The following is a 19540-nucleotide window of genomic DNA, read 5'->3' on the forward strand; positions in this document are numbered from 1 at the left end:
GAAACATTACCAAAAGAGAAACATGTCAATGTCAATACAGTAGTGAATGGTTTGGGACTATTTGCAACTGAATGAGAGCCAATGAATATTTACGCTGTTGTAGCATAGTTAGCAATATATTGTTGCAACAGACGCCCAATGTGGGTCATTCTACCACCAGGAAGGATACAAGCACATTAAGTTCCATTGTGATCTAATGAGGGGGAAGTAAGGTCAAAGGTGGTAGTGACTGTGTGCCTACAGACTTGTGCTCTGTGCTGCTCTCTGCTCCAACTCTAACGTAAGTTCTCTTATCCTTTCTATTTTATCCTGAAATATTCTAGTTTAAACAATATCTTATCTTGTTAAAGTTTATTTGAAAGTATCTGTAATATAAAAGTGTGACAGGAAATTGTTTGTTTCATTTAGTTTGTGTATCAAGTAAAATCGTACGGTCATTCTTCACCCACATGGGTTTCTATTTTCAGTTTCTGTGTACAACCAAGTCTATTCTCTTAAATTATAGCTGTCTTTTGTGTGTAAAAACGACATAAATTGTACATGATTGAAGTGGTTGAACCCACATAATTTATATCAAAGTATCTCTAAAGTATATTTAGTCATTAACAGATTTTCTATTGTTTATAAAAATACAAAATTAATACTTATAGCATCTTAATTTTTTCCTATTTATATAACTAAATTCAATGTACTGTGTGCAAATCCATTTCAGTATAAGTCAAAATTTGATTGTGCCCTTGTCAACTTTAAATTACTCTTGTAAAGTAAAGTAATGATATAAAAAATAATCGATAAGAGTGATGGTTGTATTGTGGTATTTAAATAAATACCATAACAAGATTTTAATCTAACTTTTCTGAGTATAGTTACTAGTATTTACTTTAACTTTTCGAGCAGCTAAGCCTGGCAAATACTTACAAAATTCTACCAAGACACTTACATTGTTTTCACATTATAATGTTAAAAACTGCTCAGGTAAATATATTTAGTAGTGATGAGAAGAGCATGAGAGCTTTCACTCTTCACTCTACATGGTTACGGCGACAACAGTCAAGTCTTGCAACCGTTCAATGCCATTGAGCTGGAAGGTTGTCGCACCGTGGCCGTCTGTCAGTGACACACGTAGTTAAGTGCAAGCTTTCACACTGCTCTTTGTTGAACGGAATCCCATCTAATAATAAGAATAATAAGAATCAAAGAATTAGATTAAGGAACATAGATATAAATTAACCATGTACCAGCTTGGGAATTACTTTTGTAATTATTGTATCAGGCGTTATGTACAATAAAGTTTTGTCTATAATAACTGATTCCCAGAACGTATCTTTTTAAAGAGAAAACTTTTGGATTTTATTACTACTTTATAAGAAAAATCTACAAAAACAAACAATACTGTATATTTTATTTATACTACTTTTAATTATACTACTCAAAGAAACTGAGGTTATAAAGTCCGCCCCTAATTAATTTTGTAATTCCAAAGAGTTTGCTTGATTTTTTTTACAATAATTGACAGCTGAACAGGGGTAAATTATATCAGGAATCCCTGTCATCCCTGAAAAAAATGATGTAACTTTACAAGAATATTTACTTATTATAATAATTGTAACCTAATAGTTGAGATTGTCCAGGGTCAGTTGCTGACTGTGATGAGTTAAGCCTATTACGCGCCACTGTTCTGTAGCTGCGGTCGTTATCACGATTACGTCTCTTGTCTATGTTTCGTTGTCGTCGCGTCAGAGGCATTTAAGAAAAAAAAACAACAAATAAACAAATTATAGCTACACAAAACAACGATAAATGCACAAATTTAAGTTACGATCATACTAACACAATCCGTCATAGCGACACAAACAACGATAAATACACAAATTTAAGATACAACCATACTAACACGATCCGTCTTGGGGGTTATGTTTACACAAAGTCAAATAGGTAGTAAATAAATGTACTCAATGCGTTTCATTGAATTGAAAAATAAATAACAGCAATTAAATTATACAGCTGATCAAAATGTAAACAATTATGTTCTTCATAAGAATAACATGGGAACTTTCAAAGCCACTGGGGCAGAGCCTAAGGAACTTTTTCAAAAATGTAAGGCCAGTTTGCAAATCTACGCGGCACGCTCTTTCCAATGAGACGTCAATGGATAAAATCTGTTAAGAAATGGCGGAGGAGTTCAACCAACAAAGTTTCATGTAGCTTATTAATTATATAGATTATATAATATTTCACTTATCAAATTGTTTAAAAGATATATGCAAGGCCCAAAGGCAGTCAATCAATTAAAAAACATTGTTTTATTCAATGAAGTGTCTTAAAAATATATTAAATTACCTTTTTTTTAATAGGTTGGCGCTCTTACTGTTTATTTCCATTAAATATTAAGATAATACAGTATTTAAAAGTATTACAAGGTTTAGTTCCAAATTTATAAGATTTTTTTTTATCCTTAGTTTCGGAATTTGTCTTGCTATTTCACCCAGGAGTAGGTAAATTTTCTTCAAGTGATATTAGTTAATGGTTCACTTATTTACTTCAGTAATTGACAGATACAGTATAATAGAACCTTGATAAGAAGTGTCTCAGGGGGATTAGGGATACAGATTTGTTGTTGAGATGCTCTTCTTGTTAAAGTTCCTATTATCAAGGTAATTTCTGCTAGCAATGTGTTATCAAGTTTAACGAGCAACTTTAAAATGAATGCATACTACAGTAACTATGTTTTAGTTATAATTTACTGTGGATTACTCTTATTATTGAGTAACAAAGTAAATAATATATACTTTTAATAAAATATTTCCGCAGCAGCAAACCTGCATACTAAGCGAATTTCCATTTACCTATGACTAGATTTCCACTAAAATATTCCCTTGGAATTGTCTGATTTATTTCCTATTTTAAATAACATTAGGTTAAATTAGTACGTAGGTTTACTGCTACGGGGAGGGTAGTAATTTTTTTTTTTAAGTAATATACTATTAGCTTAGTATAAAATATACCAATTTTTATCAAAATATATCCGCAAACAAGCTAACTACAACAGTTTATTTATAGTTTTGAAAGAAATTGCAAACCTTTTTGATTATAGGGTCAAAAATGGAAAAAACCCAATCTCTACCCCATAAAAGCCCCCATAAACCTTGGTGCCCATAGTTCGATCGTGCTGGTTTGCAAATTTGTTTGAATAAATGTAGGTTTACATGTTTGTACCAAATTTCATGAAAATCGGATGATTTTTGCTTGATTTATCACACTAACGGGCACATAAAAATATATTATATGAAATTGAACGGTGGGTGTTTCTGGCCACTGGGGACCTTAAAACAAAAAAAGGATATCGGTCTTGGGTCCAGGTCTTACCATGAGACCTACGGTAATAGCTTATTCCATATATGGGAAATTCGCTAAAAACACTAGCGTTTAATTTTCGCATTATGAAGCACGGTGGAGTGGGGGTTCCAAGTCTATACAATTGTTCTATAGAAACAGAAAGCTAAGTCTATCTGTGGCTCATTTCACCTTTGTAAATTGTCATTCAACTGGCCACAATTTTAACATAGAAATGGAATGTTTACTGCTCTCCGTAGTCAAAAGGTTCAATAAATCAGATTTTTGTCTTGGGTGGTTTATATTACTCCAATTATGATCGTTAAAAATCAATTGCATGGTTGTATCAGTAAAAATAATAAAATATGATTATTTTTTTGTACAATAATATGATGGTCGTAATAATATCTGATGATTTTGATAAAAATAAGAGAGAAACGTTTTAATCCTCTGTAGGCTACACAAGGCCTGAGAAAAACCTCTTGGACTTTGACCCCAAAAACGATTCCTTACATCACTCCTCTTAAGTCACCCATTTTTTTTTCTAACCTGAAGATCACCCCATGAAGATTATCATTTGAATATTTCTTTAAATCACTCCCTCTTTTTGCTTGCAAAGTTCCAAATTGCATATTTTGGATAGATGAGGGAAAACTTGATAACCAGACATAACTAAATTACTGGATTATTCCTGGAGTTATAATGGTGTTTTTCGTGGTTTTTTTAGATGACGCCAGGGAGTGTGAATGAAAAACTGGGGACTCCGACGATTCCCCAGTTCTTCCAGGAGAGACACATTCTCATCACCGGAGCTACTGGCTTCATGGGTAAAGTCCTCCTTTGCAAACTGCTGCGCTCTTGTCCTGGATTGGGCAAGATTTATGTCCTCATCAGATCAAGCAGAGGGAAAGATGCTGTTACAAGACTGAAAGAAATGTTAACGTTGTCTGTAAGTTGGTTTTGCATCATGACTTAATGTCTTTTTGGTAGTTCAATTGATATTCTGAGACACAAATAATATATGTTAGTATTAGGCATACTTATTGTTTCAAGTACTAAAATGCTTCAAGGTTCAACATTTCAAAATTTTCCTGGTGGAGGACCTCCAAACCCCTCTCTGACTCCAGGTTTCCATACCCCCAGACCTCCTGAAAAGCCCCCTCCCCCCCCCCAAAAAACTTCTTCTCTGTATCTGTTGTTTAGCTTAGGAGTAGTTAGTGCAGAGAATAATGCCACACAGAAGTATAATCAGATAGGGAATAGTATATTTCATTACTAGGATCAAAAGTAGCATTTTCCGACGCTCGCTTAAGTTTCATGTGTGAAGTAAACCCGAAAACAGAAAAACCAAATTGCACGTGCGAGGCGAAGAGGAGCATGTGAGAGTCATTTTCATGTACGAGGCAAAACCGAGGACGGGACTAATGGAGCAAGTGTCGGATAATAGCTTATTGGTACAAGTTATGAAGGATACTTTTTATCACAACACAAAAATACACAGAATAAGATACCTCAGTAGTATTAAATTAGTTTTAGACCACTCTTTATCACTGAAAATACATTTCACTATGTACATATATGGTTTCATGATTATAGAGTTTTAAATAAATATATAAATAAAAACTTTGTCACTCACTACTGTAATTTGTACCGGTTTTTAAACATTTTGTATTCCTATTCATATATTTCCTGTGATTTCTCTGGTGGCATGTGATTAGTTACCTCTGAAGTTGGGTCGTACCTAAAATTTTCGTAAACTACTATTATACTAGCCTATGTTACATTACTGGTGGTGAACACATAGTTTTTCCAATAACATTAACATTATAAAGACAAATATTTATTTTCTAGTTGTTTGACGATGTAAGAAAGGACCCTGGGTTTAGAGAGGACAAGATTGTTGTTGTGGAGGGAGACATTACAGCTCTTGGGCTTGGTTTGAGTGAAGCAGATCGTGCGACAATTCTAGAGAACGTATCCATAGTTTTCCACGTTGCAGCGTCAGTACGATTCAACGAACCCCTTACCGATGCCATCCTCATGAATACCCGAGGAACTCGAGAAGTTGTCGAGTTGTGTCTCAAAATGAAACAACTTGTGGTAAGTTGTACATAAGAAAATCATGTACAAGGGATGAGCAGAAAGTGTTTTCAATAAAAGTTTTTCTATTCAAAATTTTCATACTTGACAAAACAAGTTTAACTGTACAGTTCGTTTTATGAGTGAAAACCCAAACAAAAAGAGGTCCATTAGCAATAGATGCTATTAAGCATGTGCGGGCAGACAGCAGAATAGTTGGCAGGCTTAGTTTTTTGGAGACAACATTTCCTCGTGGCAGGGAGGATAATATCAACAAGTTATATTAAAATCTTTTATCGACCATTGAATAGACATATTAGTTTCAATTGTTTGCTCATTTCTTCTTTACTGGTGTCTGCTGTGCAATAAACAATCAAGTGGTCGGTACGATCACAAACGGTATTGAAACAATATGCTCCTGGCTCGGCGATAGGAAAAAGTGCTTACCGCTCCCAGGTTGCTCAATGTTCATAAACATAATTATGTAAACATGTGCGAGAACATGTGGTTTTTCACTTGCAAAACAAACTGTAAATATTTGTACAGGTATAGTATTAGGCTATGTATTAATTAATTCATATAGCATTTGCCATGCTGCAGGGCAAGCAACTCTCTTCCCTTCTGCATAGAAATCAAGATCTGCTATTTTCACTGTTGGCTTATATATGTAGTTTAGTTACTGTAAATTTTGTAATACCTAATCAAGTTTAGTTACAGTAGCCTACTACAAAATTGGAAATGAGGAAATATTTTGAATATGGCCAAATGGTCTTGTATTCCTCAAATAATAATTCCCTTATTTTGTGTATGGCTATTGCTTACTAGTTCTAAGTCACAAGACTAAAGGCATAGTTTCATCAGAAAAACATCAATGCAACTGAATGTCATGATTGTTTACCCCCTCAGTTGTTTTAAAACTATATTTTTATGGTGCATTCGTGATGGTAAATCTATGTTGGCTATGAATATATGTCACAAAAAGTTTATATAGGTTTACATTTTTGCATACTAATTTTACTTTTTTGCTGAACACAAGGCGATTGACAGTTCATTTTAAAAACTAAGTTGCATGAACCTTATAAAAAGCTTGTCCCCAGCATTTTTTAATTTCACTATTATCATTCCCTTTCATTATGTTGAGTCAGTCATAGTTTAATTAAATGTATTTTAATTGGCTACCACTAGACCAAACGATACACTCAACCTGGGAGTTTCTGAAATGGAGGAACGAACAACAAACTCTGTCACTAATGATTTCTTAACCCTTCCCGGACGGGCGAAATCGTGACATAGGACGGGCAAAAATCATAGGAAAAAATAAAAATTAATTTTCCTTTTTTGTGTTTTATTATACGAATATACATAAAATAAACACAATGGAACACTTCATACTGTCCAAATAATTTTTTACTCGTTTTTATTTGAAAAAAAATTATGCGGATATATCCGCTCCCCGTCCGCAGATGAGTAGAAAAGCTGCGGATATATCCGCCACCCGTCTTTGAAGATATGACTATGACAACGTTAGGTAATAAATAAAGAACAATATGTTGTTGCGTTGTTTATTATATAAAACTGTTTCAAGAAAATAACACTTCAAGAAAAAGTTGAACTACAATTTCAGTTTTCAAAAAGTTACAAAATCATTTTACGGGGTTTACAAGGTGCCTGTAAATAGTCCATTCTTATAAAACAAGAAAAAATAACAATAATTTCAGTTTTCAAAAGGTTACAAAATCATTTTACGGAGTTTACAAGGTGCCTGGAAATAGTCCATTCTTCTAAAAATAGTCTTTTTGGGTGTGGTACACCTCAAAACATGTGTCTGGATGTAAGTACGGTTTTTCGTCACATGTTTTACAAAAGTACACAGTTTCCTTACGAACGTTTTTCTTTGCACAAACATGACATCTGAAGGACCCCTTCGGTGATTTGCCCATAACATGGAGTTTTCCGTTCAGCCGTTGAATATCATTTTTCGGTCGTCCTGGTCGTCTTCTTGCAAAATTGCAGGTCTCCTGAACGTAGTCTCTTACTAAATCTTCCACAAGGCTAAGTCTAAACTGTTTGTGAGACATTGCTACTCTGTTGTTGTCTTCTTGCAAGGATTTATATATAGAATATAAGAGTTTATAGTAGACACTTCAAGGAGCCAAAAGAAAAGTTTGCGATACCATTTTTTAGTACGCCTCATAAACTGATAACTAGATATCACGTGGTCAGCACGATCAACTCCACCCATGTGTTTAGTGTAATCTAAGACAACATCAGGCTTTAGAACAGGAGGTTTATTTGGCCACTTGCTGGGCTTCTCTGTCATCTCATTCCGGCTTATTTTGTGTTTGGTTGTAAGCAAAGTTACCACTCTTTTGTCCTTCCAATAAATAACACCCAAGTCTTTGTTTCTTCGTGCTTCTACATCACCACAATTGAGCGGTTTGCTTAGTGTTGGCATTTCCTTTCTATTATTCATAACCGTTCCCGTAACAAACATATTTTTCTTCAGCAACTCTTTAGCCAGTTCAGGGCTATTGTAGTAACGGTCGACGTATACATGGTGACCAGATGGAGGGTCCAGGGGATCTTTTACTAAAGAATCGCAGAGTTGTAGAACAGTATTTGTTGTTTTCAAAAGCTCATCCTCGTTACCATCACTTTTACTGTAATATGGGCTAAAACTGTAAATATACCCATTCAGAGCATCAGAAAGAACAAACACTTTTAGCCCAAATTTTACAGGCTTGTCGGGGTTGTAAACTCTGAATAAAATCTTGCCCTTGAATGAAATAGTGCTCTCATCCACTGACACATACGAGCTTGGCGTATAGAATAGTTTACATTGCTCTTGAATTGTGTTCACAATATTTCTTATTTTGAGGTCACGTGCACAATTCCTTTCGTCAAATCTTGTTCATCCCTAATTTGTCCCGAAGATCCAATTTGCCCAACCGAAAACCACTGCAGCTTGAAGCTTGGGGGCCGTTTCTATTCATTCATTGTCAAAACCCACAATAGGTCAAAGGGGATCACCTCGTGTTAAATTGCCCATCTTGTATGGGCCACCCCCTAGCGTGTTGTTTGTGGGGCACCGGGGGGGGGGGGGGGCAAGGTCACAATTCAAACGAAGCCTTTCCAACGGGAGCTGGGTAATTAGATTTCGTAGGTAATATGTCAACAGCCAGGATATAAATGTCCAGACTACAGCGTAGGCGTAGGGGGCTTTTGTTTTGTTTTCGAGTTGTGTGTTTGTGATTTATTGTCAATCTGTTTTATATTCCTGTTCGTCAGGCTTCCCTGTTCATGACTAAAGTGTAATCTCCAAAACAGCATCAAAAACCTATCTCGAGTAAAAACATTGGAAAAGAGGGCATCTTGTTTACCCAGGACAATGAAAAGTAGTCCTTTATATCAGGCAACGGGTGAAGTCCCATATTCAGTACAACCCCGAGAAGAGCTCGGATCTCTGTGGTTGTTGTATCAGCCCAAACCTTTTGTTTCCTTTGGTTTTGAATAGGCAAACTTTGAGCATATAGGTTGGTTTCATCACAAATCAATTGTATTAGATTACTATGAAAGTAAAGTGAAAAGAAATCAATTGGTTTTGAAGTGAGATCAAATTCTGTAGGCAGATTACGACCGTAATTGCAGTTATAAATAGGAATAGTACTTACAGGTCCACTGTCACTGTCGGTCACAAAAGCATACTCCTTATCCCACTTCATACGAAGGAGTTTAGCTTTAGTTAGATTTGGTTGTTGTGCCTCTGTAGACCTCTTTATAGATGGCTTTTTAGAGTTCTTTGCAAATGACTTTTTGGACGCCATTGTAGATTCATTGGTTGAACTATGAAGGCTTTCTTTTTCCGAGTCAATAAAACTTGAGGCATTCCCAATATCGTCCTCACTAACTTGTTCATCACTAATACTTTCCACTTGAACCACATTACATTCATCTTGAGGAACATCAGCGTCTTTGTCATTTTCGGATACAAAACCATTTACTATATCAATATCATTTCCATCGATATTTGCATTATTTACATCACAACTACGCACAGATATGTTGTCATCTTCGTCCAATTCCATTCCATCAACAGCAACATCACCCTCCGAAAAACTCTTGTTCAATAACTCAATAATATCACCAGAAAAACTAGTACTATTTACGTTATAAGCCATCGTGCATCACTATCTCATTCTGCTAGACAGACAACTGTAACGTTTGGCGCCAACACACAGACAACGTGGTGTTGAGCGCGAAACGTCGTGGGGGGTGTAGGAGAGGTGGTTGGTGTGAGGGAGAAAGGGGCGGCGCGGGAGAGAGGGGCAGCGCGGGAGAGAGGGGCAGCGCCTGAGAGAGGGGGAGTGCGAGAGAGAGCGCAGCCATGGATAGAGCAGGAAAGTGGCGCCTTGGTACCGCGAAACATCTGGTTACTGTTTAAGTACCTGCCAGTCTGTCTGAAAAGAAGGCGGATATAACCGCTTCCCGTCCGGAACATAAAAAACCATAGGCTGATATATCCGTCACCCGTCCTTAATCGCTAATGACTTATGCGGATATATCCGTCACCCGTCCGGGAAGGGTTAATACATTGTGTATGTAAATTGGAGCTACATTTCATGATGTAATCTTAAACAACATGTAATAATTAGGTTAAGTCTTGACATAGCTCTGTACTGATTGTTAATTTTAATACCCTTTTTGTAGATGAAATAGGTACAAGATACACAGTGTGCTGCTTATTTTGAGTAGAAACACTTCAAAAATAAGATTATGGTTCTAGTCCTGACCTTTGCAAAGTTAGACTAACATTTTCATTAATGGGACAGCCCTTTCGATGTACTGTATGGATTTAAAAATAAGACAATCAATTTTTTTAACAATTACCAGAACATCAATGTATCCACTCCTACAGTTAAAATAGTTTACTATTGTTTGTTCACTTGCACTTTTTAGGTACCCGTAAAAGTTAGCTTTACTATTTTATTTTTTACACATTTCCAGGCACTACTTCATGTATCAACCACTTATTCAAACTGCGAGCACAATCTTGTAGAAGAAGCTGTCTATTTAAGCCCAATGGATTGGCGTGATGCTATTAGAATCGCTGAAGAGTTGGACCCTGCAATTGTCAACACTTTTGCTACCAAGTAAGTGAATTATAGTTGTTGACTTCAGGAAGTATTTGTTTTGAAATAGGTATTTTGTTTACAAACATACCTTTTTCACATCGGCAGCGTCAATGAAAACGAGGAACTTTTATAAATTACTAGACAATCTACCACCTATAACATCAATAAGTAGAATCCTTGTCTAATTAAACTATAGTATATGTTTTATGGAAAATAACCATCAGCTGGCAGCCATGAATCCTATACTTAGTTGAAATTCAAGCACACAAAGTTTTTGATGAATACCATCAAAACATAAACACACATAAAAGCAGTTTACATTTTTTTTGGGGGGGGGGGGATTTGAGGTGTAGCTACCCCTTTCTACTCTGACAGCCCTACCAATAAGCTGATGTCCTGTTTTTATAAGGCCGTAACCCTTTTCCAATCTTTTCTAGAGTGATCTATCAGTATTTTTGATTGTTACATTTCTGAATTAGTCCTCCACGATTGCGCTTTCACACCCTTCTCTCAGTCTAAGATTTCTGATTGTGCTATACAGATAGATGTACCATTTTTTTTTTTTTTTTTTTTTTTGTGGGGGCTGGGGTAGTGGCATACCCCTAGCTACCTCGGCCTGGAGACCTTTTGTAGATGTACCATATTAGGACTCTGGTTCTGGTGGCTGGTATTTTTAGTACTTCATTGTCAGGGCATTGGCTCTTTACTGCCAAAATGTCCTGAATATCCTGGTGCTGGTATCCATGCTAGTTGCACTTGATTTTAACAGGCTGTGTGCTCCTGTATCCCTGTAATGTATTTGATTCCATCACACATGAGTCTAGAACTCTTAAAACAGCATGCTGTCTGTGAGAATCTGTATTTCGCCTCTCCTTATTCTCTTTTCTACAAGGTCTCCAGCTCAGCATTCAATCGCCAGAATGTCTGGTTGAAATATGGTTGCTGTGCTTCCTAGAGCTTGTGATATGTATGTTTTGTTCCCATTTACCCCTAGTACGGATCTTCTATCCCTTTGACTTCTATCTGTGTTATACACAAGGCATGATTTGCCTTTTTGAACTTCAAGGCCAGGACTTTTAACTCCATGCTCAGATCTAGAAGCCTCTAGCACAGCTTATGGGGAGGATTATCAAACTCTGCACACACTGTTGCAGGTCAGTTGTTGCAGCTGCTGCAGTGTTTTACTTTTACTGTCCAGAATACTACTTTTTTGGTAAGAATACTAGGGCCACATATTTCACCATTGGTTTTACAATGGTCCCATTCGTCCAGTAAATGAGTTGGGAGTTCCAGCCCCATTTCCTGCCAAAGTTCTTCTGCCGCCTGTAAAGGCAGCGAGGATGTGATCCATGTGTTTATTACAGGTCATCTTATACTCCATAAAGCTCCCAGGTATTTGGTTTCCAGTGCATTTGTTGTATTTTCTCCTCTTGTATCAGGGAATAGAGTTTTATCCTCATTCTTGTGAAGGTCACTCTCACAGGGCCGGCTAGAGGGTGGGGCAGGGGGGGCCCGGCCCGGTCAGATGTAATTTTTTTCTGTACATGTGATCTGCTTTAGTTAAAAATTTTAGCATAGTTTTCCAGTTCAGTAAGTAATTTTTGACTTGAATCGTTTTGACCGTGAATAAAGCTGCAAATGTGAGCAAACATTTTAGATATAGTTATTTGTGTAAGAAAACGGCACAGAGACGACTGGACACTAAATCAGGAAGGGCCCGGGATTGCTGAGCCCAGGGGCCCCTGACGGCTCTCGTCAGCCCTGCACGCTCAGTTTTTTTCTAGGTTCAAGTCCCTTTTGTGCACCATCTGCCAATGAAACTCCTCAATTGTACCTTATTATGGTTCCCTCTGAGAATTTCTAGCTTTTGTATGTTTTAGGAAATAATTTCTGTTCTATTATCTATTTTACTATTTTTCTACTACAGTTTAAGTACCGGAAGTACAGTGTAAGCCAAAATGTTTGTTTTGTTTTATGGTGACCGGTTGCTAGTCTGGTACAAGGACTCTCAGATAATGAATATTGGAAAATTCTGTATTTTTTCAGAGAACCGTAAACAAATCCCCACCTAAAAAAATAATTAAAAATATATAGAAGTAAACATGGAAAAAACAAATTTAGTATTAGTGTTTTTGATGCATAAAGGGAGAGGCAAGCTACTCTGTCTGCTCATATCGGCTCATATCGTAATGCGCATCATAAACAGATGATACCATCATGTAGGACTTATTTAAATAAACAAAATAAGACTTCAATACAACTCTAACTAGCAGCAAAACCTGGTAAAATTATACAATGTACAATAAGTGGTTGTAGAATTATTTGTTTTCTGTTTTCATAGATGTACACATATTAGTACTATTATATATAGAAATATGTTAAATATTCTTTGTAGAACACTTTACCTTAAATTGCAACTAAAATATTAACAGCATTTAAATTATCCAGCTGATCATAATGTAAACACATATGTTCTTCATAAATATAACATGAGAATTTAATAAGCCACTGGGACAGAGTCCAAGGGACTTTTTCAAAAATGTAAGGTCAGTTTGCAAATCTACACACCTAGGTGAAGATTTTGCTATATAATATGTGGGGTTAAATCTTAAAACAAATAAGCCTTATTATTGTTCTCAAAGTTTCATGTAGCGTATTAATAATATAGATGGTTATAAGCACGGCCGCCTTTAACTCCAGGCCGCGGCCTTCGAAGTGGCAACGTCCCAAGTAGGGTTGTAACATCTGTTTTGTTTGGAAGCAGCTATAATGGTATTTGTGTATTTACTGAAGCTTGGTTACTGCCATTTAGGTACTGGACTATGAAAATATTGACTCCGCTTAAAATGTACAGATATAGATTTTCAATTCATATTGTTTTGGTTTTCAATTCTGTATGTTTTATTTTCAATATTTTAATAAATTTATGTTAATAGATTTAAATTTAAATCAATAAAGTGTGAATTAATGAGCTGATGTCACCTGTCTGCCATGCTATCTTATAGGTACACTAAACACACTAAACAACCCTACTGACACTAAACAACCCTACTTGCGACGTTGCCAATTCTACCGGCGGAGTTAAAGGTGGCCGTGGTTATAAGTTTTGATACTGGTACTCAAAACTGATTTTGAACTAATTTAGTCCAAAGAAAGGTTTTTAAGACATTAGAACTGAAAAGAATGCAAATTTTAATGGTAATTTTTAATGCTCAAATTATAATACAAAACCTTATTTTTTTTTAATTTGATCAATGTTTAAAAAATTAAATACAGGATTCTATATAATTAGAGTGTCATTAAAAGTAGTGCTTAGTACTAATAAGATTTATTTAGTAAATCTATTCATTGAGTACTGAGTAGACTGTAATATTTATTTTTTACTCAGTCAAATACAGTATATATTTTCAACATGTTTAATCCAAATATGTAAAAGAGATGCATTTACTTTTTTCAGATGCATAGGAGAAAAGCCTAATACCTACACATTTACAAAGTGTCTAGCAGAGCATGTGATTTGGGATCACCGACATGTCTTGCCAATTATAATCTTCCGTCCATCAATCGGTGAGTGTTTTATTTAACTTTTAGAGTCGGGACCACGAAAGTTTGCAGTTGGCGGCAGCCAATCACAAGACAAGGCTAGTGCGACGTTGCCATATTGCCCGTTGAGGACACTAATTAAAATACTAAACAATATTTTCAAATCAGCTGGTATTATTAGATTTGGCAACACGGCACTGTCCTCATTGGCTCCTTCAAAGTCACGTGGTAAAAAGGCTCCCCCCTCAACTGCAAACTTACGTGGTCCCGACTTCAAAACAAAAAAAACTAACAATTCAATCAACTCAATTCCATCACTATGGATTAAGGTCGATTCACACATATCAGTCCAGTCACAGTTCCGTTACAGTCCAGTTACAGTCCAGTCACAGTTGCAACCGCAATTTTTTGGTCAATCTGTCAGTCCTTTGGTTTCAGTCACTCTTTCGTCACTTTATTCACAGTGTTGTTACAGTCAAAAATTTTTAATTAAAACACAATATTCTATCAAATTTTCATCGTCCGTCTTGTACTTAAAATATAAACTCGATCAATTAAATAAAAAAAGTACTATCATCTAACCTCACACACGTCCGTCTGGCGTCCGAACAATAAAAAAATATCGGTGAAAAGAAATCTAAAGTTGACTGACGGATGCCAGCAGAGCGACTGACGGAACTGCAACGGATGAGTGTAGATAGCGCAATAGAAAATCCATAAAAGAATATTTTTGTTAACTGTGACGTGCCTGAAGTGACTGCGACGTGTCGTAACTGATGTGAGTGAATCGACCTTTAGACATTTAGAAACCAATTTACTTTTTTGTTCTGATGTCCCCAGATGCCAAAAACTATAATTGCTTCTATCATCAATAACTGCTACCTTCCCTATAGCAGCAAAACTAAGTACTCGTCGGAGTCATGCCGTACTGGCACAGCGTGCGTACGACTCTGGACGGAGTCACAGTGCAGTATTATACAAGTTGGTCTACTGTGACCTCCGCATTTATCGGGGTTCAACTAAACTATGTCAGTATGTTGTGCTGGTCCTATACTTTAATTTGGTGTAGGTTGGTATTAAAAGTTCCTGTAAAATACCGTCTGGTTCCGTTTTCAGTGATTTTGTCTCAGGTGTTGCTGCTATCTGTGAGTTTTTCAGTGAACTACGTCCACTCTCGGAGTAGCACAGAACCATTACCGCCGCTTATTTTCCGCAGTCAAGACTGAAATATTTTAATTCCTATTGCGTTCGGAGATCGCTGGCGTGCCGAGGCTGCGTCATGTTTTAACCACCTTGCCAATGGGATTCTCACAGCGAACGTGTTAAGGAAATACTTTAGTAAAAAATCCCATCAGGCAAATTGGAATGTGCTCAGTCTGCAGGTTTGCTGTGAGCGGGCTATTTTATTTCATCCATTTGAGTAGGTTAGAATTAGAGGTGTGCGGATAGTGAAATTTCATTTCGGATCGGATTCGGATCGTATAGTTGAGGCTCGGTTCGGATCGGATTGGATATTGGGAGGTTCGGATCGGATTGGATATTGGGAGGTTCGGATTAGGATATTTTCGGATTCGGATAGTTCGGCGCGGTTTATAATAAGCTGCATATGTATTTTTAACCTATTAGAATGTTGCTTGCAGCACTAAGGCTAGATTTTATCCAATCGTGTTGTTGTAGTGGTATCAACATGGAAGGATCCAGTGCCTGGGTGGTTGGACAACCTCAACGGACCCGTGGGTGTGATGATGGGTGCTGGTCATGGTGTTCTACGGGTCTCCATGTGTGACCCTGATGTTGTTCCAGACTATATGCCTGTCGACATCGCCATTAGAGCAATACTCGTGGCTGTCTACCAGAAAGGAATTTCAAAGTACAGTAACTATCTTAAGTCTGGAGTACCTAGCTATTTAGTAGAATGTTCTTTGTTGACTAATGTGTGATTGTTCCTTAGTTCAATATTGGTTGCAGTAACCATGTTTGAGATATAAAAACTTATTTGTTTTCAATTCTTGGAATAAAATTATCAACAACAGCGGAAAGCAATATCTTCAAATTTCAATTAGTTTTCCAGAATAATCTGTTTAGAATGTAAACTCGCCATTATCAAAAATTAACTTTTAAACGAAGAATCCGTACGTGTGACACAATATTCCAAAGAGACATAGATCAAACTTTCTATGCAGCATAAAAGGATAGGTAGTTAGGAAAATTGGGTGTGTCTAGCGAGATGATGGGTGTCTATAGTTACAGTTCCTGGGATGGTCTTACAGTAACTAGGCTCCTCCTCCTGCAATTTCTTCTAGAAATCCTGCTCTGGGTTAGTTCATGCAAACTACACTCTAGGTGTTCTCACCCGCTCTAACTACTTTTCTGTGGCTCTACTGGGTCTTAAAATGATGAAAGCAAAATAATTCACAGAAATACATCTAAAAACAAGTGGACTAACACAATATTTGTCACGAAGTTTTGGAAACTGACATTAACTTTACTATTTGGCAGTTTTCAGGAGCCAGAGGAATACATATTTAATTGTGCATCAACGTCATCCTCCATTTCCAACAAGCAGTTGATTGAACTGGGTATGAAATTGGTTAAAGAGGTTCCCTTGACTACGACCCTCTGGTACCCAACTGATGATGTGACTACTAGTAGAACCTACTTCACCGTCAAATCATGGTTCGCTCACCTCCTGCCTGCAATTGCTATAGATTTTGCCCTCCGTGCATCAGGCCGAGAACCAAGGTACCATAGATAAAAATACATTCAGTCATAATGACATCATAGTTCAAATTATTGTGGGTTGGTGTCATCTTCTTAGTATCTAGATTTAAGAAATTATAACTATTCCAAACATGGCTATGTGGTCAAGCATAGAGATTGATTGGGCTGCTGATTATTTTTAAGCTATCCATGAAATTAAAACTATCCCATGTAAAAAATCAATTCATAAAATTCATTGAAATTTGGTTTTACTTGTTCAACTGCTTGACGCTAACTACTTATCCTACTTAACGATAACAACCTTAAAATTAATTACATTTTGTCATATGATCAATAAACCCTCTTAGACAATTCATTATAGTGGATGATTGTTCTGAGCAAACAGCTTGATGTGGTTGCCTAACTGTACCCATTTTTGAAAACATTTGTGTAAACATTTTTATTATTTGAATCCATTTTTCACCATAATTTTTTTTTTTATTGAGTATTTAGTATGATATGGAAAACAACCTCTCAGAATAGGGTTAGTTTGTGATGTGAAATCATAAATTATAACTTCAAAAACATTTTTAAGGCCTGTGTTTAGGAAAACAATTATAGGGTATATTAATTTATTACTGCTGAAAAATATAAATAAAAAATTTTCCAGACTGCTGAAAATCCAACGAAAAATATTTATTGCCATATTAGCATTATCATACTTCACATGCCAGGAGTGGAAGTTTAAGAATGAAAAGTTCATGAAGTTACTCTCTTTCATTCTTCCTGAAGACAAAGTAGACTTTGATTTTGACTTCAGTGATATTGATCCTTCAACATACTTCAGGCAATGTGTTTTGGGGGCTCGAGTATATCTCCTAAATGATCCAATTGAAAATATACCACTCGGACGAAAGAGATTTCAAAGGTAACTTATATTATAGTTTAGAATATCTTACTTGTGGTCAGAACTTGTGAATTTTTGTGAAACCTAAGACAACAAGAACAATATTTTTTTATGAGTAATCAATCGAGTTGTCAAGACGCATATTTGAATATTACAGTTTATGATTTTTATTAGTCTACGTCTACAGTTTTATCATGCCTATATACGTTTGACACACAAGTGTGGTCATACTAACCTAACTACAATTGAACTTTACTATGGACTAGATCACATACAGACATGGTACTGTAGGATGAACCCATGTAGCAGACTCTGCATAAGGAGAATCTTGAGGGTCTTGCAAAACAGTTTGCATTGTTATGGGATAGAGGTTTGTGCCATGACAAATCACAACTCAAAAATCATGCTTAATAAATTAGTACAATGGAATTTAAAAATACTATTGATATATGGAAGGTTTTTTCAAGGTTTCACTATTGTTGCCTGGAAAATTTCTGCAAATTATACAAAATTTGAAACTGCAAATTGTTTTCAGATATTTTAAGTTCAGAGGGTTTGTATTCAAACACAAACCACTGCTGGTGTAGAAATAAAGTTTAATTTTGTGATGATTAAGACTCAGAACGTCAAGAGAGGCAACAAGATATAACTCTTTCAAATTACCATTGTTTGGGGACACAAATCATCAACTCTAATATTCTGATTTATATTAGGCTTCTTAATATAGTTCCATCTTTTAGACAAACAAATGTAAAGTACATGCTCCACTCTTAAACTTTTAAACCTTTTGTGTTTTCTTGGATGGATATCAAAAGTTGGTCTTTAAATAAATGTAATTTGGATATTTATTCATGGAAAATGTTATTATTACTACGGAACTTCAATGTGGTTGATTTATTTTACAATTTACAGACTGTATTGGGGGGACAAAATTGTACGAGTGGCTTCCATCTTACTCGCACTGTGGTTGTTGGATTTGCCGAGACGGATGAATGACTTATGGACTACTGTGGATCACAACTACCTCATAAGTCTTTAGGTTTACTATGTTTAGAATAGATGCTACATAAATAAAAGATCAATTTTTGTATTTTTATATTGGACGTTTTGTTCTTGACTACCCTTTGTTATCTTTTTTCATTATTAAAAGTCTAAAGAGGTTAATTGTATACACATATGCTATCTGTTAATTTTAAATAATTTACTATTTAAAGATTGATAAACAGTTTTACCGTGAATAATATGAATAGGTAAAGAGATTGATAGTAATACCTATATTTATTGCTTTTAATAATCAGAATTTGTCATCAATAACACAAGTTTACATAGTAGTAACTTATGGGGCCGGTAATTCTAAATAAATAACAATTTATGAAAAGGTATTTGATTAGTTCAACTTTTGCTCATATATTTTACAATAAATAATAGTCCAGTCGGCAGGTAGAAAAAACAGGCGTTAGATGGAAAAAGGTCGGAAGTTAATGAAACTTGGGGATGTTGTTCATGGATGTTAAATCAACATTTTCCCAAGTTTTGGACCTCGAGGACCCTGTGGAAAAAGATAGTGGCGGAAAAACTTCAAAATTTTGGACACTTTTTTGCTTTTTTCTCAATAACTTTTTTCCCTTACTTCCTACCGAAAAAGCATACGTTGCACTTTTGTAGAGCGTTTAATTTCCTACAATTCTACAGTTCAAACATGTTTGTACAATAATTTGTTACCGAGCAATAGTATTTCAATTTTAATGTTTTTTTTTTAAATCACCAAAATATGAAAAAAGCAGATTTCCTACATATTTTTTTCTGTTGCATGCAAATTATCACAAAATTCTGTGGTAATTATGGT

At 35.8% G+C, this 19540-nt stretch overlaps 1 protein-coding gene across 1 annotated transcript; it reads left to right on the top strand.

Moving 5' to 3' along the window:
* Nucleotides 1-164: 164 nt before the first annotated feature.
* Nucleotides 165-18790, top strand: LOC128998121 (putative fatty acyl-CoA reductase CG5065). Its single transcript, XM_054424120.1, has 9 exons — nt 165-280; nt 4061-4282; nt 5185-5433; nt 10417-10562; nt 14002-14111; nt 15765-15957; nt 16587-16829; nt 17458-17715; nt 18607-18790. Exons 2-9 carry the CDS (start codon nt 4061-4063, stop codon nt 18731-18733), a joined length of 1548 nt encoding a protein of 515 aa, XP_054280095.1. The 5' UTR covers nt 165-280; the 3' UTR covers nt 18734-18790.
* The last annotated feature ends 750 nt before the right edge of the window (nt 18791-19540 follow it).

This window comes from Macrosteles quadrilineatus, unplaced genomic scaffold, assembly GCF_028750875.1.
Source record: "Macrosteles quadrilineatus isolate MER2022 unplaced genomic scaffold, UCM_ALF_1.0 Scaffold_7__1_contigs__length_78375512, whole genome shotgun sequence".
Lineage (NCBI taxonomy): Eukaryota > Metazoa > Arthropoda > Insecta > Hemiptera > Cicadellidae > Macrosteles > Macrosteles quadrilineatus.

What these genes read in the sequence shown, in the direction of transcription:
- LOC128998121 (XM_054424120.1), top strand. Translation starts at nt 4,061, where the DNA reads ATGACGCCAGGGAGTGTGAATGAAAAACTGGGGACTCCGACGATTCCC. An exon ending in TACCAGAAAGGAATTTCAAA is followed by an intron (nt 15,958 to 16,586) that starts GTACAGTAACTA and finishes ACTATTTGGCAG; the next exon opens with TTTTCAGGAGCCAGAGGAAT. An exon ending in GCATCAGGCCGAGAACCAAG is followed by an intron (nt 16,830 to 17,457) that starts GTACCATAGATA and finishes AAAATTTTCCAG; the next exon opens with ACTGCTGAAAATCCAACGAA.